The following is a 23,237-nucleotide window of genomic DNA, read 5'->3' on the forward strand; positions in this document are numbered from 1 at the left end:
AAAACCGTTTGAACACATCTGGCCTAACCAGAGCAGGGCCAGAAAGGAAAGCTTGCTTCAGAGCATGAAAGGCCTCAGAGGGTCAGTTTTTGGGGTCAGCATCCTTCCGGGTCAGGGCAGTGATGGGAGCTACCAGAGTATCTTCTAATGAATTGCCGGTAGTAGTTAGTGAAGCCCAGGAACCTCTGAGTGGCCATAAGGCAGCAGGGTAGCGGCCAGTTAAAAATAACCGAAACCTTTTCAGGATGCATGGAGAGACCCTTTTTGGAGACAATGTAGCCCAGAAAGGGCACCTTATGACATGATTTTGTGTTTCAAACTTTTATTATACTCATACAATTATATTATACTGTAATATAAATGTTCATGAAAAAAAATGTACCGCTTTTAGACATAAAACCGGACAGAAATGAACCGCCCATGTAAACAGAAAGGCCCTGCCAGAAGGTAGCATGGAGGGCCTCATTGTTCCAGGCGAGCTCCGCTGCCAAAGTGCGAAACTTAACAGCGAACAACCCACGGTATGTGACTCTTGGCGGAGGCGCAGGAGAGCACTGGCTGTTGAGGAGGCCCGAGCGCTTTCATCAAAAACCCTCCTAAAAAGGCTCAGGAAAGCTTCAATGCTACAGGTGACCGGATCCTTCCTTTCCCAGAGCGGAGACATCCACACCAAGGCTTCTCCAGAAATCAAGGATATCACGTACGCCACTTGAGCCCGGTCAGGGGAGAAGTTTTGTGGCTGAAGCTCAAATGTATATTGCACAGGTCGATGAAGCCACAGCAGGTCTTGGGATCCCCAGAAAATCATTGTGGGGGTGGTAGGTGAAGTGCAGATGCCAGTGGTATAGCAGAAGCACTAGAGCGGACCAGAAGCTGATCCAGTCGGGTAGTGAGCACATGATGCTGGCAAAGTACCTGGGTTTGAGTAGCTTCTTGGGTGTCAAGCCTCTGGACAAGTAGTTGGTTGGGATCTCCAGAGGTCTGGGAGGGTGTATACATGGTTCGTGCAAACTGTCACGCACGGAGAGACAGGACCACTAGGGGGCGCTACGGCTTGCACGGAGGTGGTGTGAGCCCTGAGAAGGGCCAAGGCGCAGAGTCCAGAGTCAAGCAGTAACCAGGTCTTCTCCAGAGCCTCTGATGGTGTCACAGATCCCGGCAGGATCAGGGGATCTGTAACCCCTTCAGTGTCACCCACCTTGCAGTCCCCTGCTGCCAGCACCATCTTTGCTTCTTGATTCAACTCTCTGGACACTTCCTGGTCCAGGTAATTTGATTCTCGGTCAGCTGGTCCCTTGCTTTAGAGGACTAGGGTGTTAAGCAGACGCACTCCCTGCCCCCGTGCACGTCTCTGCCCACTGGCTTGGTGACACAGTGGGTCCACCACCTTGCCCTGTGGAGCCGTGACAGATGGTGAGAATGTTGCACCGCTGGTTACTGCCAGGTTGTGGTCCTTGGGCACACCAAGGTGGGCAAAACACACTACCAAATCACAAAGCAGAAGGATAGTCGGGGAAGGCCGGGGTCGAGGCAGGCAGCAAGCAAGAGAGCTCAGGTCACACGCCAGGGTTCAATTGCTAGGGATCCAGGAGACATACACTAGTGACACAGAGGCCACTGCGGGCACAGTGGAAGCAACAGGAGGCACAGGGTTAACACAGAAGCTGGACAGAGGAAACACTGAATTAGGCACCAGGTGAACAGGAACTAGCTCACAGAACTAGGGGGCTCGGCACAATGGAGACACGATGCACTAACACTGAATGCAGTGTGTGAGCTAGCTAAATAGCCAGGGATGATTAAGAGGCTATTTTCTGATTGGCCAGCGGATTGGATGGAATTGATAAAACATGGGATCAGAGACATGCCCAGAGTCAGAACTGCCCGCATGGACAGGATGAGATGCCTGTGCTTTAGCGAGGAACAGGTAAGTGTGACAATAGCTATCTTTGATAGCTCTAGTCCAAGAATAAGGGGAAGTATTCTCATCTAGCTCTTTGGCCTACTTTATCATATTGGTAGACAAAGAAAATTCTGGATTGTCACTAAGTACATTTTAGTATTTAGATATACTTTTCTGTTGTGTAGAAGCCAATTGAAAATACGTACTTAGGGATGCATCTATGTAAATTTCTGCTTAGAAGGTAATCATTTTAGTGAGGTGCCTAATTCTCAGATAGGAGAAATATTCACTATTCAATATTCAGGTATGTTATATTCTGTTTGCAAAGTAGAGAAGGATCTAATTCTATTTGTAGTGAGTATGTCTCTGAGTTCAAGAATACCACAAGATACCCATCTTGATAAAATAAGTTGTGGGGAAAATACTTCCAAAACTCTGATGTCAGGATAGATTGTTAAACATGAGTTTGTCCTAGGGAATGACATGACAGAAGTTACCCATATTTAAGTGTAGTTTGGATAGTGGGATAGGAGGAGGTGGGCATGGGAAAACCCAATTTGGTAGCTATAAGAAGTTGCTGCATATTACAGGTAGAAAGAAAATGTCGTTCCATCTCAGCCCAGAGTTTAGGTGAAGAAGGGTGCCACCAATAAGATATTTGGGAAAGAATAGATGCTGCATGATAGTGTAGCAAGTTTGGGATCCCCATACAACCAAATTTCTGTTGGGTAAGTATATCTAGGTCTTTTTTTATTCCAGATAAAAGGACATAATAATGTTTTGTAACGAAGTGATATACTTCCTAGGTAAATAGTGCGGAAAAGGTACAACACTTTTGGCAGTATAAACATTTTAACAGTCGCCACTCTCCCTGCCATGGATATTTCACTTCTTCCATATTGGTCCAATTCTCTAGGCAACTTTGGTAATAAGTTGGAAAAATTAACTTGAAATAAATGTGTAGAGTGGGGCGGAATGTTGATTCCCAAAAATGTTAAAGCTTTAGTTTCCAATTTAAAAGGGAATGAAGACATAATATGCACTTTAAGATATGCTGGTATATGTATACCTAGTAATTGGGATTTAAAATCATCAACTTTCTAATAAGAAATTTCACTGAATTCAGTAATAGTTCTTGAATGGCCCTTAAGGAGTTCTCTGGTTTAGCTAGCATAAGGATTATGTCATCCGCAAAGAGGCTGATCTTATGAATTTTATCTTGTATCATGACACCTTTAACAACCAAACTAGTACCTATGTATTCTGCTAGAGGTTCCAGTAATAAAATAAAAATTACTGGGGACAGGGGGCAGCCCTGACGTGTGCCATTCGTAATTGGAAATGAAGATGATATAGCTCCAGATGTGAAGATCCTTGCAGAAGGACTAGAGTATAGAGACATGATGGCCATTTTATTGAAACCAGTAAAACCAAATTTATTCAACACTATGGACAGATAGCCCCAATGTACTCTGCCAAACACCTTCTCTGCATCCAAAGAAAGAAGCAGAGAAGGCTGTTTGTGGAGCTCAACATGTCTTAAAATATTTATTAAACGCCTAATGCCATCAGGAGCCTGTCTGTGTTTCACAAATCCCACCTGGTTGGAGTTGACCAGGTTAGGGATTATGTCTTCCAATCTGTATGCTATGAAGCATAAAAGCAAAATAGCTTGCAGCATTTCTGCAGTAAAAGAACCTAGAGTAGCCAAATCAAAGATCTCCTTTAAATGTGGAATTAATTAGGAATGGAAATATTTGTAGTATTGCAAATTTGTAGTATATACAATTTGAGAGAGAATTACTCTAGAATAACTTGAGCAGTGAAAGGGGCTGATAAAGACTCAATTTGATAGAGAAGGGGATTTTACTTTCCTTAAGAATGAGTCTATTTTATCCACATTGGGTTGGGGTGTTGAAACATCAGAGGATAGATTATATAATTAAGAATAGTAATTATGAAATGCATTGGCTACAGTTTTAGGGTTAGTACATGCTTTCTGTGAGATTGGGTCAATTAGAAATAATTTTGGTTTTGATTGGTTTTGATTTGTTCTTCTGAGCTTTAAGGCGTCTGGCCAGATAAGCTCCCGCTTTGTTATGTAAGGTGTATTGTTGTGCTTTAAATTTTTGATGGGACTTTTTGAATTTGTATACCGGAAGTGATCCTAATTGCTGTCTATCTTTTACTAAAGTGCTTGTTAGAGATTGAGAAGGGCATTTTTTATTTAGAGCATCATTGATTTTAATATGCTTAAGGTCTAAGATTTGCTTCTGCCTTTGTTTCCACAACTGAAATGATCAGTGTCCTCTAAGTTATTAGTTTCAAAAAATAAACGTTGCGCTTCTTCTACTAGTCATGCAATGTTTGGATGTGTCATCAAAAAGGATTAGGTTTCCAGAGGTGGTTATGTGGAGAGGAGGAACCTGTGAATTCAATACTAATTGGCGCATGATCTGACCAAGGAATTGTTCTTGGATGATGACGTAATTTTTGTAGTGACCAAATATTGGTTAAAAAAAAGGTCCATCCTTGAGTAGGAAGTGTGGGAAACTGACAAATATGTGTAATCTCTTTCTCAGCTATGTTGGCACCTCCAGACATCATAGAGATCATTAGCTAAAAAGAATTTTGCAAATTGGGTTGGTGTACATTTAGGTAAGGTTAATGTGAAGGTGATTTTATTAACTTGACACACCAGAATGATAAATCTTCCATGACGATCTTCAATGTGATTAATATATTGAAAATTGACAGAGTCCTTTATGGCAATGATAATACCTCTTTTTTCACATCTGCATTAGCCATAAATATATGTGTGAATCTATGTGGATTCCATACAGGTAGCTTTCCTTTTGGAAAAATGTGATTCTTGTACAAAAATAACATCTGCGTTTTGTGCTTGAGCTTCTTTCAGGAGGAATAATCGTTGGAAGGGGCTGTTTAAGCCCCACATAATAATGGACAAAAAGTGAATCCCCATAATTATGGATTAAGATGTCACATGTCACTCGTCGGATATTGCATTTCTGAAAAATGTACTGGTAAGTGGAGACTGGTATTTGAAATAATAAAAAACAAACATAAAAGAGAGATTACAGGAACAAATAAAACCATCCTGGTCAAAAATTCAAAGTAAATGGGCAAAGAAACTCTGCTTTGGTAACTTTTGGAGGGGTGAGAACCAGTTTAGGGCACTTCAATCTTCGTGACCCTAAACAACGTAAAAGTTGGAGCCAATAATATCTATTTGGAGAAGAGAAAATAAACCGCAAAGAAAGAAGGGATAGTTCATGTCCATTCTGAGTCCATATGTCTGGGAGATGTGGTTTGACGCTGTGGAGATAATTTTCTATTCTGACAACAATTGCATCCCAGTTTATATGTTTGAAACTAAGTAATTTCTCCCCATATTGGATACAATCAAGTTTAGTGGAAATCCCCATTTATATGGGATTTTCTATTCTATCAAAATCTTGGTAAGTGGTAGGAATTTTTTCCAAGCTTGTAATGTAGCTTGAGATGAATCTGCAAAAAGTTGGATTTTCTTATATGTTTTCGGCAATATTGGTGGTTACATAGTAGGTTAGGTTGAAAAACACAGTAGGAAAAGAAGTTTAAGCTCCGGATAAGGAAGGGATTCTTCACTGTAAGGTCTGTGAAAATGTGGAATCGGCTCCCTCAGGAAGTAGGGGTGAACTTGATGGACTTATGTCTCTTTTCAACCTGACTTACTATGTAACTATACCACTCTCTAAAAAAATTGAGCCACATATACTCACCTCATTTAATGACTATATATCAACATAATTTTTTGAATGTTCACAATAATTATCTTGCCTTCAATTCATAGGACACTCATGCTTATAACCTCTTCATCCTTTTACTTAATTTTGAAGTATCAGCTAAATGTTTTCTACATAATTACCCTTGAAGAAGCAAATAGGCAAAACACGTCGGGCAAAAGGGAAACATTTACCTCTTTTCTCTAAGTTACTGATACTATAGAAAGTTTGATGTATAGTTCTTGCTCAATACCCTAAACTTAAAATGAGGCTGGACCAACTGTTAGTATTAGTATTTATTGGCTTCTCTCAAGACTTGGCGTTGTTTATTTGTGGCTTCTCTCAGGGTGGCCAGCTGTGCAGACATCAAGCAGTTGGCCTCTTGCTGGGCTGCCGCAGACTGTATCAGGCCCTTTTCCACGTCCTCCATTTTCAGACCTTAATGTGTTGCCCGCATCTTCCACCACTTGTAAGGGGTTAAGCTCAAGGATTGCCTTTGCTGGGGTCAAAGGACACTTGTCTGGTTCATCCAACTCACATCACACACCGAGGTATAAGTGTTAGGCTGGCTTGCAGCCAGGTTTATTGAAGTTTGCAAAATAAAATAACAAAACAGCAAAAAGAAAACCTTGCCTGTCCCGCGCTTACTATACATCAGACTTTCCTGTCTATCAGCTGGTGGGCTTCTCCCTGTCAGCTCCAAACAAAGCTTGCAGTAACCTTCTACTTACTTGTGAGCTCACTCACACCAACTGACTTGAGCTCAGTCACCCAGACCGACTTTCTGAGTCTCTCAGCAGAGCTCCTCACAGACTGACTGTCTGTGTCTCCAAACCGAGCTCTCTCTCACACAGTCCACCTGGCTCTGTGTCTCTCTAAGCCAAGCTGAGCCTGCACAGACCCCTGTCTGTGTCTCTCCACATTAGGCTCCTGGCTCTGGGTTATATTCCCACCCTCAGTGTTTCCTCATTAATTATCACACAGGTGAGTTTTCCACCTGCTACTTCACACAGGAGAAGAATCTTGGGCAAATATATCTCCCCTCCACCTCCAATCCTGCATTGGTGTCACAATATATATATTAGAGAAAGGAAAAGTGGGATGCCAAATTTACAGGATATTGCGCATCAACAACTTCACCCTTGCCTGGAAAGAAAATTAAAGGGCCTGGGTAGAGCTAATATTTGTATTGCTGCAGATTTGCAGCCCTTTTATGTGGGATCCAGGCCCGGGGTGTCCTGGAAGGAATGGGTGGGCCAGAAACTCCTCCCTTTTTCCAGGCCAGGAATTGGTGATGGCTCTGGAGCACCTGGCCATTGATAAAAAGGCACCTGTCTTTGGCCCTGATTCATCAAGCAAAATCGGACGCTCGCTCGCGCATTCGCGATCCGAAATCGTAAGCCGTTGCGCAATTCAGCAACTGAATGAGTTCGCGGCCGGAGACGCACATCTCCGGCAGCTTTACACTGGCGAGCTTGCATTAAAAGTCACTGTTCCCCTAAAAAAATCATTCTTTCTAATGGCACACACATTACCCATAGCCCTAAAAAAAATGTTTGCGCTGTTTAAATGTTTTTAACATTTAACCATTGAGCTTAACAGATCCTCCTTAATCGCGCAGCTGAAATCTAATCGCCTTAATTGGCAGATTTGCGCCCCCTATTGCTCATTATTATCAAGCCAGAAATCCGGCTGGCAGTGAGGAGGCGAGTGTACGAGCGCACTCGACTCCGGACCGCGGGAAACCGGCTCGCTGGAAGCACGAAAGTACACGCGACCAGCGAGCGTGGATTTCATTGATGAATCAGGGCCTTTGAGTCAAAGGGGAAGTTGGAACCTGAGGCTATGTGGCTCAGGAGGACAGGCTATGTGCAGCCTGTGAGCTTAGAGAAGGTCTCCCAAATTGATTTTGCTTAGCTTTTGGACTTTTCGTGAAAAAAAATGGGCATAGCTCCCTGAAGCGAGTGAGTGCATTTGATGCCAATCTCCCACAATGGTATTTGTTACTGGTTGCAAAATAATGCATGTGAACACATTCATCTTTGGCTTGGTAAAGAAACTCATATCATATAGATATCAGACCGATTTCATTTTACAAATTTTGATCATTTTGGAAGCTTACTGAAGCTTTAAAGGGCAGTCACTCACTTTATTAAAGAGTCAGATAATGGGCCTGATTTTTTAAAACTCTCCAAAGCTGGAATGGATCTGGTCCAGGATCGAAAACATTTGCTAACAAATGGTAAATTACTTAATAAATCCATTCAAGGTTTGTGGAATCACCCAGCTTCACTGATGAAAGTGTATCTTCTCCAGCTTTGGAGAGCTTTAATAAATCAGGCTCAATGTATCCTGCTAAACTACAGTCAAAGCAGATGAATGATGGGAAGTTCATGCACAGCAAAACAACTTCAAACAGGTTGTAGAAACACTCGAAAGTAAACATATTCACTTCAGGCCTAGGGAAGCAAGTTAGGTTTAACTAAAAAATATGACATAAGAATGGAGTAGAGTACCTTGATAAATAAATGAACCACTCAGTATTTGTTGCTATTCCAAAAGTCCAAGGCTTGTATGATATAGTCATAGACATTAATGCCTGGCATTATGTACTCATATGGTTACTGATCATATTTTACAGATTAACATTTTATTTAGTTTGGATACAGTAGAGAAGTTGAAATCTCTAAACATAAAAGGAAGCGAGGGGAAATATTTTTGATCTATGGGTTAACAACTTCTTTGGTAACTCCAAATAGATCATGTAATCCTCTCAATCAGGGTCTCATGGAATACTAGGCTTTTCCCAGAGGGTGTAAAGGGTTTCATGATAAGTAACAGACTGATGATGTCTGACTGCATACAATTCTGACAGTCAGTGGCATATATCTCTTCATCTCGCACCACTGGTTCCAAATATTTTTTTAACTATCTGTAAGTGGAGAATTCTTCATAATGACCACTAATGTATGAGGCATTCTTCCTACTAATTAAAGGTGCATTCCTCCAATTGTCCACCAAAGTAAGGTGCCATTTACCTTGCATTCTTTCCACTGACCACCAGTGTATGCGAGTACTTCTACTTACAGTAAAGGTAAGCTAGCACTTCTCCCACAGACTCTCCCCCCTGACCAATGTAGGGGGGCCCCCCCTTCATCGACCACCGAAGTATGGGACCCCTTCCTACTAACAACCAATGAAGCACCTCTCCCATTGACCACCAACACAGGGAAGCCCTTTTCTCACCAACCACAAATGTATAGGAGAACCTCTCCCACTAACCACCAATGTAAGGAAAACTCTCCTCACTCATGTCCAATGTATGCAAGTACCCAAAAAATGTAAGGTAGCACCTTTGAAACTGACTCTCCACTGAACAGAAGTGTGCCCCTTTCTCACTGACAATCACAGAATGGGAGCCAATCTTACTAATCACCAATATTAACACAGCACCTCCCCTGCTGATCCCAAATGTGAATGTAAAGTCCCTCGTAACAACCAATGTAATGAAGCACCTCTCCCCATGACCACTATTGTAAGGGGTTTCCTTTTTATGACTAATGTTAAGGGAGCACCTCTGCTGCTAACCCCTATTGCAAGAGAGCTTTAATCCAACGAACCACATATGGAACACCTATGAACTCTTTATCCAAGACAAAACTTCCATTTTTAATAACTTATGGCACAAGTGTATACGACACCTACTTGTTAAAGAGGTTTAGACCAATGCGGTATTCCCTTTTTTGCACCACATCATTGTTGAAAGCAGGAGAGTCCCAGCTGTGCCTAGTTTCCCTCTGATACGTTTGCTTACAAAGGGTATTAGGTGGCTCCTGTAGGCTGTCTCGGGAAGAGGAGCCTGAGCTGCAGTTGATAGTTTCGTTGGAGTTGGTAGTGCTGTTGAGACTTTCATTGTCACCATCAGAATTCTCCCCAAGTTCTTGTTTACCATGATGCATATGTCGCACTCCGCCCATGCCACCTCCCCCAACAGCCACCAAAGTATTATTTCCACCTCCGGAGTCTGATGGGGTAGGCAAAGGTTCTGGATGAAAATGGCGATGGGAATGTGGAGAGCATGCAGGTCCTTTGTGAAGTGCTTGTTTAAGAGTCCCATGTGGGCTGCAGTTCTCTTGCTCATAATCAACCTGCCTATTTAATGAACCTCGATCTGACCTATCACTCAAGTCCACAGAACTGTCACTAGGGGGTTCAATAGTGAGCAAAGGAAGATGAGGCCCTCTCATGCGAAAGTCTCGACACTCCATGCAGGGAGTGTTCCTTCTACTACCATCCTCTCGGCTGTCTTCCCGGGAAGAAGTAGTGGCCCAGTATTGCTGCCGTGAACTAGTTCCTTGTGGAGTGTCCTGATCAGAGCTTAGAGGCCAGTCAAGAGAAAGAGGCGATACAGGTACTCCTTCATCCATATAAAGCGTGACATCACTGAAAGAAGTAGCAGTACTGTCTCCATGCCGTTTCTTGCTCTCTCCTTTGTCCAAGCTTCCCTTTTCATCTCGAGGATCATTGCAGCACATAGACTGGCAGCTTAGGGCATCATCTATTGACTCAGCCAAGGACTTAACCTAGGAGATATAAAGCAAGAAAGTCTGAACAAAGTTAACATTTGTAACAAATGTACCACATTTGTATTAGCAACTTCAGTCAATTTTTTTGGATAGTGGGAGAAAATAGAAAGAATCTGTCAGTTTTTTATTGCTGCCATTTTAGTAATTTCACACTTCAGTTCCACACTGCTGTCATATAAGTTAAGGAAAACTTTGACTTTAAATGGAACACCAAAGCGATTACCATAGGGCGGCCAAAATTACAACATTAAGCCAGGGTACTCTTCCACACCCAAAACCACAATGGGCTGAACTAGAGGCCCTAGCATGCCCCTCAATACCAATTGAGGTCCTTCTGTGGATTCCTTCCACTAAGGAACCTGCTATCCTTTGCCCCTCTCTGTCTTATGCATTATCAGTGTGGGTTGGGCAAAAAACGAACTACAAGCAACATTCACCACAGGCTCTGCTGACACCTTTATGGCAAAATCCAGAGTATCCTTTAGGCTGTGAACAGGGCCAATTCTTGTAGTGACGCAACAAACGTTTTTTCCGAATTGGGAATTTCCTGAATGGCAAGGTCAACCTGAACTGCTCTCATTTGCAAGATAAATTTTCCTTCCACCATCTGAAGTCTTCAGATATTACCAAATCAGATGTTTTATACAAAATAAACTTAAAGGGCTGTCCCCTCCCCCCCATCTAAAAATACTGATAACTAAAGGGAGGATATCAGCAGTTAATGATACACTCTTTTCCCAAGAGAGGAAACTTTTTTATATAAAACAATGCAAGGCATATTTGGAGGTGGAATGGAGTGTACAAGATTGGCATCAGTTGTCATTGACCATGTCCAAAATTTCACTAAACACTTCAATTATTGAGGCCAACTGCTGATGAGATGGTATTTAGTTCTGGTTAGGATCCATAAACTAAATGCATCTGTCTCTCCTTTATGTTATCGAGGTTGTGGCCAGATGGACACTCTATATCATGCTTGGTGGGGCTGTCCAAGAGTCCAGAGGTTCTGGATTTGCATGTATGTTTTCACATACTCTGTCATGCAGGTTAATATCCCTAAACGGGTAGAGCGTGCTTTATTTTCTCAACTAGAAGGCACAGTCGGCTAGATTGGTAAATACATCTTGCTAGCTGCACGCATTACTATTGCCTGTTACTGAAAAGCTTCCATCATACCCCTTGATTTCACTAAACACAACATTAATTGGAAAATGATTATTAATAAATTGACCTGTGCCCTTAAAAATAACCTGAAAAGGTTATACGAGACCTGGGACCTATAGACAGAATTTAGCAATGTGTAAACCTAAGCCTGGAATCCCTCCTTACCCTGATAGTTCAAGCCCCTGCCCCCCAAAGTCTGGCCCCCACCTAAATATTTTTATCTTCTCTCTATCTTTTGTTCCCACCCCAAGATTCCTCTCTCCACTGAATAATTTATATAACGGTTAAAAGGGTACCAGAAGGTTTTGTTCTAAAATATAAAATAAAACACTGATAGTATTTGCTATATGACTTTAAAGGCACATATCTCCAATGCATATTGGAGAAATTTTTGTAAGAAAAAGTTGTTTTTATAGTTACATTAGCTTATTGTCTTGCATTGGAGATATGTGCCTTTAAAGTCCTATAACAAACACTTTAGGTTTTTTTTCCCCTCTTGTCTAATTTATTGGGATGTGGTATTCAATATAAACCTCAAAATAAAAAAATGGTTCTAAAATATGTTCAAAAGGTACGATATGTACTATAGTCACTTATAGTCTGCTGTTATGTTATTAAGCCCTATGTAGAGTCAAAGATGAAGATTAGAACTAAACAAATATATAACTGGATTCTGTTGTTTAAACATTTATGAAACCTAAAGAAATTTGTGTATTTGATGCAGAAGTTTTAGATGACAAGTTGGTTACCCTACTGTTTGACAAATTTTTTACTATAACAAACCAGAATGTGATAAAAGTCCCATGCAGTTAGAATTAGCAGGATTCCCACAGGAATTCTTAGGAGGACTTCAGCTTCTTGTAACATGGATCTGTGCTGAACAACTTTTACATCAGAGTGTGCTGCTAAGGTCGCATTGGGTGTTCCCCAAACCAATGTAAAGTTTGTCCTACTAGTAGCCTGTAGCAATATCAGAAGATGGGAATACCAGCAACCAAAGAGATGTGGCTAACTGCACAAGTTTAAAAAAAAAAAAAAAAAAAAAAAAAAAAAAAAAACTTCAGACATCACTGCATCGGGACAAGAGTGGGACTATGTAAAGGGAGCAATATAATGATTTCTTCAAGAGCAAAAACATAAAAAGTTGACTTGGCAGGGGAGTCCCAAAAATGTAGCAGGAAGTAGTTGCACATCCATATAATGTGCCATAACACAGCTAGGAGAGAGGACACACTAGGATTGTATTTTAAAGCAGAACCCTTACCCCTATTTATCCGAAGCAGATATTTTGAAGGCTACATAATAATCTCTTCAGAACTATTGCACAAAATATCTTGTGTTTATTCTACTTGAAAAGTGACATAACACCCATAAAAGGTAGATTTCCTAGTTCACTAAAGGCTGTTCCTTTTTGTTAGTGTTACCTGTAGAGGGTCAGTACAATAAAAACGAATATATTAGTTTTGAAATGTCACAAGGGTGGGTTGGGTAATGAATTAATCACTGGCTTCTTGTATCTCTAAGGGCCTCTGGTAGCTAGATTCCTGCACTTGAGTTAAGTTCACCCAGCTGCTATGAAAATTACAAGGGGCACTCACCCGTATACCTTACATGACATAAAAAAACAAATGCAGCACGGGGAGATAAAAAAAAAAAAAAAAAAAAAAAAAAGAAGGTGTTGAAGCCAGGCTGGGAAATATGGACTAGTGGCTTTGCAGAGTCCCAGGGACACATAAGATGACAATGGTTAATTCAGCCACTAGCATCCCAATCTCCTCATCTAGTTTGAGTATACTAGCCCTGTAAGTGGATTTTTCTTGTGCTGGATATGTAGTAAAATTTAAAACCAAAAAATAAAAGCCAGTGGTCATAAGACCTATGCCCTTTTCTCCCTTTTTTACAGTTGAAAGTTACTATAATTCCTCCCCTGATAACCCTCACCCTTCTTGTATCTCACCTGTTTGGAGAAGGAATCATCCAGTTCTGTGATTTCATTGGAAAACTCCCCTGAGGTATTGATGAAATCACTGTCAATACCACTGTAGGAGCCCCCATACTGAAGACATTGCTCCCCCTGCTCACGACATGCAGCTACTCCTTCATCCAATGACACTGGTTTGCCCTGGAAATATGGGGCGTTGTGGGTCCTGTCATAATCCTCAAAAGAGTACTGCATTCGCATGTTGGATAGGATGATCCGTCGGGACATGCGGCTCTCAGAAGCAGAGCTACGAAGACGTTCAAAGTTCTTATTCATGCGATATTGTCTGAATGCAGCCTGGATGGTGCGAGCAGCTCGCCGACTGAGGAAATAGCCCCCATACTTCCTCTCCAGCATCTCCACCTACATTAGGAGACAGGTAGAGTGTGTGTGTGTAAGACAAGGGTCCAGGAGGCACCAAAGATGACAGAAGGCAGTCTGAAACATGGGGTTTGAGGGAGCACTAAGGGACAGTATAGAAGCATGGACAGAAAAAGCAGGGAAAGTCTTCAAACCTGTCTTTGGGACTCCGTAACAGTCCACAAACTCTGTTGAGAGTCTCACAGCTGTATTATTGCTCAATTGTATTATTACTCAGCAATTGGCTGGCTCAATACATACAAAAAATTAGACTACTTGGTCAGAGTAACAGGTTTGAAGACCATGTCCCTAGAAAGATGGGGAAAAGACAAAAGTTACGGATAAGAACTAAAGCTGCGTACACACGGCAAATTTTTCTCGCCCGATAATATCGTGAAAGATCCTTTCCAACGAGAAAAATTGCAGGTGTGTACGCAGCTTAAGCCTTGATGTAAGTACTAGGTACCTTTTTGTCCTGGAGGTCTGTTGACAGTTCATAGCTGTCAGATAAGGCTTTGGATCTTTTGTTTTCTTCTTCTTCCTGCTTACGCAAGGCAACGCTGGCTGGCTGCAGTCTGGCCCTTTGGCTCCATTGGAGGTCAGCATGGGATGGGTGACTGGTTGGGGATGGCAGATCGTAATGGTCACTTTTTACCTCTCCAGGGTATGCAGGCTGCTGGCCTAGACTGTCAATCGTTCCAGATTCACTTCCAAGAGAGTCAGCACATTCAACACTAAAGAAAACAAATAAGGATCATAAGAAGGCACAAAGATTGATCACATATACAGAGAGGTGAGCACACACGCATAATGCAGTTATACCCCATGTAAGCAGAAAAACTAGAAAGCTAAAAATACAGTTAGAAATCAGAGAAAGAAGGGGATCGAACATCAGCAATCTGCAGACTGCGACAGATCCTCCTGTATCACTGTCTGTATTAGTCTGCATTTGCAATCCCTATTTAATGTACAGCGCTGCGTAATATGTTGGCGCTATATAAATCCTGTTTAATAATAATAATACAGCATAACATATCTTTAGCTATATTGGACAGAGGTCAAAGTAGAGATACCGTGTATAGTCAAGAGTTTGTGGACAAATGATCATAACAAAAGCAGATATGCGGTGTACGTCAATATTGCTTAAATGTTTGATTTCAGGTGTTTCCAGGTAAGGTTACAACGTACATAGAGATTGTAGATAATTGTGCCCTTCAACTTTGTGCCACCAGCTTACAAAAACGTGCTTTTGTGTTTCAGTATGTCCAGAGTGCTCAATGTACACAGAGCCAACTCCATAAAGACATGGTTTGATTAATTTGGAGAGGAGGGACTCAAGTGGTCTGACGAAAGCACTGACACAAAGGCCTATTGAAACACAGAATGAGAAACATGTCTTTTCATCCAATATCAGTACCTGACCTTACAATTGTTTTTTTTTTTTTTTGAATGTGTAGGCACAAATTCCTACACATCAAAATCTAGTGGAAAGACCTGCCAGAGGAGTTGTGATTGTTCTAGCCTTTCACATTAATTTGTATAGTTTTAAAATGAAATAGCCACAAACATTTGGTCACCGTGTGCTTCAATTTGAGAGGCTATACAACATGTAGTCAATTAAACAGAGCTAAAGCAAAAATAGATACAGCAATGCACATGGCCATCTAGCAGGAAAAGAAGCCAAGAAGGAAACAGTGCAAAACAGAATCAGGCTGATTTAATAAAACTCTCCAATGCTTGAGAGGATTCACTTTCATCAGTGAAGCTGAGCGATGCAAACCTGGAATGGATTTCAGTAGTTTGCTATTTTCTAGCAAATGTTTTGAATCCTGGACCAGATCCATTCCAGGTTTGCTGGATTATCCCAGATATAAAACCCTATAAGACATAGTTGGTCCAGAGGAAGGCAAAACCCCCCCCCCCCCCCCGGGTACAATTTGCTTCAACAGGGGAAAAAATCCTTCCTGATTCCATGAGACAATCGGATGTTCCCTGGATCAGCAGTCCCTGTTATCTATACTTTAAAGCTTTAACATCCTGGGCGGTAACCCCAAGTGTGGCTTGGAGTATATTAAAAAAAAAAAAACACACACCACTCAGGGGAGCTTAAAAAAGTAATAAATAAAGACTTATCTGGTCCCACTGGGGTCCTCCAGTGTCCTGCCCATCCGTGCCTGTCCTCGTCCTGCGATCTGTCCCGTGCTGACATTCCCCAGGAGTTCCCGGTGACGTCAGTGCATGCAGGTGTCACTAGGGGCACGGCAGGAATTTCAAATTATTTTGTGATGCATTCGATACAAAATAACTGTATTGAATGCAATACACTGGATTTATTTGTCTGAAAGCGGTACATTGTCTTTCATGAACATGTATTTTACAGTATAATATAATAGTATGAGTATATTAAAAGTTTGAAACACAATCATGTCAAGGTTTATTATCAAATTTATTTAATGTAATATTTTTGACATGATTATGTGTTTCAAACTTTATTATACTACTAGATAATGTACTGCTTTTAGACATAAATCCAGACAGAAAGAAAAAACTGCCCAGGAGGTTAATATCCAGTTATATTCTGTGCTTCTAGAAATCATCCAGCTTTTTCTTAAAGCAATCTATAGAACTTGCTGAAACTACTTCCTGAGGGAGCCGATTCCACATTTTCACAGACCTTACAGTGAAGAATCCCTTCCTTATCCGGAGCTTAAACTTCTTTTCCTCCAGACGCAAAGAGCGCCCCCTTGTGCTTTGTAATGATCTCACAGTGAATAATAGGGAAGAGAGTTCTCTATATGGACTGTTTATATATTTATACAGGGTGATCATATCCCCCCTTATACGTCTCTTCTCAAGGGAGAATAGATTCAGTTCAGCTAATCTCTCCTCATAGCGGAGCTCCTCCATTCCTTTTATTAGTTTAGTTGTCCTTCTCTGCACTCTCTCCAATCCCACAATGTCCTTTTTGTGAACTGGGGCCCCAAACCTGGACTGCATATTCCAGATGTGGTGTGACCAATGCTTTGTACAGGGGCAGGATAATTGTAAGGCCCTGGTCAGCATCAGTCCCCCAATCTAAAACGGCAGTCTTCACCTTTAGTAAGCCTCGGGACACTGGTTGCGTCTCCCAGCACTTGGTTGCCCCTGGAACTTACAGCGCAAGGGATGGTGTCTTGGAATGGGCTGACAGCAAGCCAGGAGCCCACAGATAAAGCAGTACCAAGATTCCAACAGAGCCAAGTCCAGAACACAGAGCAGAGGTCATACACAGAGTATCTGTCCACCAAACAAAGTACACAAGGGCAAAACACAAGCAGAGTCGGGGCTCACAGGCAAAAGGTCAATCCAAGCTGCATACAAACGATGAGTCAGAAATAGGCAAGGTCAGCAACAATAAATCAGCCGATAAATCTCCAGCACAGATTAGCCCAGCTACACGCTACAACAGGTGATGGTGACTGGGAGCAGAGAGGCTATAAGGTCCCAGCAGCCAATAGCAGTGCAGGACTGAGTCAGGAGCTAATTGCCTCTAAAATCTCCTTCAGCTGTGCACAGCCTCACAGAGTGGTGCTGGAGATGCCAAAAATACATCAGGCTACAAGGCAAAAGGGAAGCAGGGGCTGCTGCTATCTTAGTTCTCCTGGCTGCTGCAAATGACATCGCTGGACAGAATTAACAGTGTTTTATACTGTGATGGCGCACAGCACAGAGTTGCCGGACAGATGAGCGTCTCCTAACAATTATGCCCCGATCTCTGCAGTCTATTCCTCTTTTATTACAAGAAAGTACTTTGCTAGCTTTAGATATTGCAGCTTGGCATTGCAATCTGTTATTAAGTCTATGCTCTACCAGAACCCCCAGATCCGTCTCCATTTCTGACCCCCCAAATGTATTCCCCCTAGACAGTATGAAGCATGCATGTTGTTACCCCCAAGTGCAGAACTTTACATTTATCTATATTAAATGTCATTTGCCACTTGGCTGCCCAATCACACAGTACATCCAGGTCTGCTTGTAGATTATAGACATCCTGTATGGACCTAATTCCATTACATAGTTTGGTATCACCTGCAAACACAGAAACGGTACTTTTAAATCCAAACTCTAACTTTCGGTTCCAGCGCCTGATGTAGCGGCGGTGTGCAGAGCGGCTCTGGCTTCATCCATCCTCCGTGCCCTTCTAACTTCACCCCGCATCCCCGCTGTTCCGTGTGGTGAGAGAGTGGACAGCAGAGGATGGATGGAACGCTGGGCTCACAGTCCTCTAGAAGATCCCAGCAGAAGGAGGCAGGGAAGAAGACTACACAGGCCAAGATGGCTGACGCCATGCGGGACCATGCAGACGAGTCTTCCAGTCCAGGTGGGATAGAGTCCTCTGTGCATTCCTCTACTGCATTAGATCATACCAAGCTGGCCATGGAGGTCTCTCAGCATCTTAAGCCTACTCTAATACAGGATATTAAAGAGGCATTACAACAGCATTTACAGCCTATAACAGAAATTGTCATTAAACATGGAGAAGAGCTGCAAAGTATGCAACAACGTACTAGCGATTTAGAAGATGATTTATTGTCTACCCATACACAACAGCAGCAGATGAGTGATCAGTACTTGCAAATGCAGGAAAAAGATATAGATATGGAAAATAGAGCACGCCGCAATAATTTGCGCATCATTGGAGTTCCTGAGTCATATAAGCCTTCTGAATTGGAGAAGCTTTGTTCCATCACCCTTCCTAAATCCTTGGGGCTTAAAGCACCCATGAAGATAGAGAGGGCCCATAGATTGGGACCCCCCCCCAGCATAACAAACCATTCCCTCAACCTATAATAATGCAAAATCACCACTTCACAGATAAGATGTCTTTATTAAAGGCATACCGGGGACATGACCGTTTTTGCATTGATGAAACTAGAATCTTGCTATTCTCTGATTATTCCATGGAGACCACCAAACAACTGTGCAAACAACTTATTGAGAAAGGATTTTGCTTTGCCTTAATGTACCCTGCAGTACCCAAAGTATTCCTCCCTGACAAGGAACCACAACTCTTTAAAGACCCCTTGGAGGCGGCCAACTTCATTAAATCTCTGCCTGCTAATAATCCATCTTCACCAGTCAGAGATCGATTGTCTAGAAATGATTCTGTGCACTCTTCCAGATCTTCTTCACCGCGTTCTTAAACGCCCACAATATCTGTTATCAATACAAGCTGCTACATTCTCCTGCTGCTTATTTGTACAAGAGCCTGACCTTCCCTTCACAACATGGCATTTACAAGACTTTTCTTTTTTTTTTGTTTGTTTTCTACCCATTGGATGGAGCCGGTGATCCGTTATACTACAACACTGCATAAATGAGAGCTGGTTTGTTTTCCCCCATTTTTTGTCCCCTTGTTTTTGTATGCTATGCTCGAAGAAACCAGGAGAGCAGGGGGAGAAGATTTCAGGGATTTAACATCATTTCTTATTGTATCCCACATTGGGGAAGAAGGAAGTCGATTACCTGTGATATGTTTTGGAACTTTTAGTTTGTTTTTGTTTGTGTTATTTTGGAATTCACAACCCCATTTTTCTGTACCAGATGCTTTACTACCACTGAGTCTTAACAATCCAAGTTTTATATTGACCTCACAACTGAATGCTATTGCCTTTACCATGCTGCCGCTCGGCTGGGATGACAGTGTGGCATTGTTTTTGTGCCTAGAACATGCACTTGAAGGTCTTTTTTTATGTATGCCTTCGGTCTCCTGCTAAACCCACAAAAGTTTTGAGGCACTTAAAGAAGATATAAACAGATATTGCCATCATACAAGAAACACATATTACCTCTTCTCTGTACCACTTAATGCGGAAAAACTGGGTATACCATAACTGCAAAGTCATGTGACGCCATAGATGGCAGATGGGCATCGCTCACTCTTCAATTTCCTGCTCACTCCGTTACTATAATGGCGGTCTACGGTCCCAACTTGGACAATGCTGTTTTTATAATGATTTGTTGGGTATCCTCCAATCACTTCCACACACCTCTCTTGTGGTGGCAGGAGATTTTAATGCCGTGTTGACTACTATTGAAGATAGGCATCCACCACCTCCCAAGCAAGGAGTTTCTTCCAATAACGACAAGGCATACCAATCTTTTATGTTAGCAGCAGGATTAACTGATTCTTAGAGGCACCTTCACCCACTGGAGCGTGAATTTATGCACGTATTGGCAATTCATTCCACAATGTCAAGGATAGACGCCATCTTGGTCTCTGATGATTTACTGTGTAAAATTGATATCACTGAAATTCATTCGTTGGTAATATCTGATCACGCACCAGTCTCCTCAGCTCTCACTGATGGCTTTTTACATAAGACAGACTTTGTGTGGAGGTTTCCCTCCTTTCTAGCCAAAGATGAATCTTTCCAACAAAATCTGGTATATTGGTGGCAGGATTATGAGTTTTTATAATGCTCAACACAAGTCTAACCCCGCACTATTCTGGGACACAGCAAAAGCGGTACTAAGAGGCAACATTATGGCCTATGTTACAAAGAAAACTATGTTAAGAAGAAACAGACGTTGGCAAGATATCGTGAGGCCTGCTCTCAAGCACGCCAGGCCTACCTGGCCTTCATCTCTTTCTGTTTCTGATAAGGAGCATCGGTTGGAAGCGAAAAGAGCTTGTGATTTCTGGATTGGCCAGTATGATAACATGATTAGGTCCTATCGCTCTGCTGAATCTTTTAGATATGGAAATAAGTCTGGTAGACTGCTGGCCAATCTAGCAAAGGCATACTGGACGCTGCCGCGCGTCACGGCTATTAAGGATCCCAAAGGGGTCGTGCATAAAACACCTAGGGGTATTGCCTCAGTATTTGCATCTTATTACACAAAATTATATTCTACCAAAGGGAGCAATGTGGCCCAAGGCCAAGCTTTTCTTGATAAGCTAAAGCTTCCACACTTATCTGCAGAAGATTTGTGTTTTCTTAACTCGCCTATTAGAGGGGGAAACTCTGTCGGCCATTAAGCACTCATCTAACTCGAAAGTGCCAGGCCCTGATGGTCTGCCCGCCAAATTCTATAAAATCTTGTCCGACAGGGTTTCTACTCCTCTTACCACATGGTATACCAGCATGTTCTCCCAGTCTACATAACTAGACTTAGGAAAACTAGCTTTTATAAAAGTACATAGTATAAACATAGTATAAAAGATCATACCGTCCAATCTCATTATTGAACAAAGATGTTAAACTGCTCTCTAAGATCCTGGCGAATCACCTGGCTAAGTTTTTCCCACAGTTAGTTAGCCCTGCACAAGCCAGTTTTATTATAGGTAAATCTACTACGTATAATATACGGAAATTACTAGTAGTTCTTGAACACACCCATTTGTCGGGTCTTACTCCCATTATGGCACTTGACGCAGAAAAAGCCTTTGATAGTGTGGAGTGGTCTTGGTTAAATTTAGTTCTGGCCAAGTTTGGATTTGGTGGGTATATAGCAAAATTTTTCCAATCTATGTATTCTAATCCTACTGCTCAGATTCAGGTGGCTGGAGTCTAATCTACGGCTTTTCCCTTGGGGAGGGGGACTCGTCAGGGTTGCCCCCTTTCCCCATTAATTTTTAATTTGGCTTTAGAGCCTCTGGCCAGGTCCTTTTTTGATTGTAAAATCTATGAAGGTATAGAAATAAAAGGTGGTCGTATAAGTCTTGCAATGTTTGCGGATGATGTTCTGCTGTTTCTTAATGACTAGAGATCTTCCCTCTAAAATTCACCAGATCTCTTATTTTGGTTCCTTCTCAGGATTTCAAATTAATTACAACAAAAGCAAGATCCTCTGTTTAAATACAACCCCGCCCCCAACCTTTTTACTACTATAAACAACCTGGGTTTAAAAATTGCAAACTCCTGTCTAACGTACTTGGGGATTCAAGTTTCCCGTAATGTCCCGGATATGTATAGACTGAACTATTCCCCCATTATGTCTAAAATCCTAGCTGAGCTCGCTCAATAGAAATCTCTCCCACTGTCACTAATGGGTCGCTGCAACCTTGTTAAAATGATTCGCCAGATTGCTCTACCCATTACAAACCTTACCATTTCTTCTACGTCACACTGATGTTAAAAAACTTTAGTCAGCATTTATTTCTTTTATATGGCAAGGCAAGACTCCTCATATTGCCAGATCTAAATTAGTCTGTTCTAAATATAATTTGGGAGGTAATTTCCCGGATTTACGTAAAAACAATTTAGAGTGTCTTGGGACATGAGACATGAGACATGTCAAGGATTGGTGGCACGGTACATCTTAATATACTGTCGTAAAATTAGAGACTTGTTTGGTTCAACCATGGTCACTACTGGGTCTTTTTAATAGTCCTTTCTCATCTGTGCTACCTAATTTACGTAAAAATCTTTTGCTGAGGGATACTTTATTAGCTTACAGAGAAATAAAAAAGTGGTTTCATTGCTGTGTGGGCCCAACTGTTAACACTCCTCTGCATACCACACCCTATTTTCCCCAGGGTCGAGCCTATAAACGTAGAGGCATAGCAGTCATCTTGGCCATCTTTTGGATGAATCTCATACTCTTCTGCCCTTTGAGATATTGAGAATCAAAAATGCCCAGCCTGTGCATCACTTCCTCCCTTATATACAAGTTAAATCTACCTTTTTTGGATCTCAGGCTAGGCAATTTATTTTAGTACTACCAGGCCGGATTCAACAACTTTTGGGTGAGTCTGCATCGAGACATTCCATATCTCATAATTATTCTTTACTAAGAGACATTCCTACTGATGCAGCTTCTGTGCTTCCATTTGTGTGCCGTTGGGCGACTTTTCTTAATCTTTTACATTCAGAGACCCTTGAGCTATTAGAATCCTCTTGGTCATGTATCCGCAAAGTCATAATTAGTGAACAGTGGCGGGAGATTCATTTCAAATTATTACATAGAGTTTAATATGCTTTTAACATACCTTCAAACCCCCACAGTATGACACCTGGGTTGACAGCATGCCCCAAGTGTCACTTTGCTCTGGCTCCTCTTGAACATTTATTGTGGGACTTCCCTGTTATATCTAGATTCTGGTCTAAAGTTTTTGACTTCTCCTGTTTAGTAACTGGACACAATAGACAAATCTCTCCGCAATTGGCAACATGGTAATGTGGGAGGGAACCCCCTGGCTGCTATCCCTACACAACCAGCAGTGACCAAATTTGAACACCTTTGTTATCTAGCAGCCAAAAAATGTATGCTCAAGATGTGGCTTGAGAGGAAACCTCCAGGTCTTTCTCAGATGATACAATGACCCTGATTCATCAAGCCAAATCGTATTATCGATCGCGCAGTCGTATTAGCGATCCGGAATCGTGCGCGATCGCGCTATTCAACAACCGAAAAAGCTCGCGCACGAAGCCGCGCTTATCCGACAGGTTTTTACTCGCGATCTTGTATTAAAA

The 23,237-nt window shown here is 41.9% G+C and overlaps 1 protein-coding gene across 3 annotated transcripts in view; it reads right to left on the minus strand.

The window, feature by feature from the left end:
• The window catches only part of LOC140342781 (IQ motif and SEC7 domain-containing protein 2-like), a 418,938-nt gene that overhangs the window by 58,581 nt on the left and 337,120 nt on the right, over positions 1 to 23,237 (minus strand). For all 3 annotated transcript variants that reach the window (XM_072429132.1, XM_072429133.1, XM_072429134.1), the window contains 3 exons: positions 14,246 to 14,513; positions 13,396 to 13,782; positions 9,394 to 10,271 (listed from right to left, as the gene is read on the minus strand). In XM_072429132.1, coding sequence (XP_072285233.1) covers positions 9,394 to 10,271; positions 13,396 to 13,782; positions 14,246 to 14,513 — 1,533 coding nt within the window. The remainder of the gene's footprint in view (positions 1 to 9,393; positions 10,272 to 13,395; positions 13,783 to 14,245; positions 14,514 to 23,237) is intronic.

Source organism: Pyxicephalus adspersus, chromosome W, assembly GCF_032062135.1.
Source record: "Pyxicephalus adspersus chromosome W, UCB_Pads_2.0, whole genome shotgun sequence".
Classification (NCBI taxonomy): Eukaryota; Metazoa; Chordata; class Amphibia; order Anura; family Pyxicephalidae; genus Pyxicephalus; species Pyxicephalus adspersus.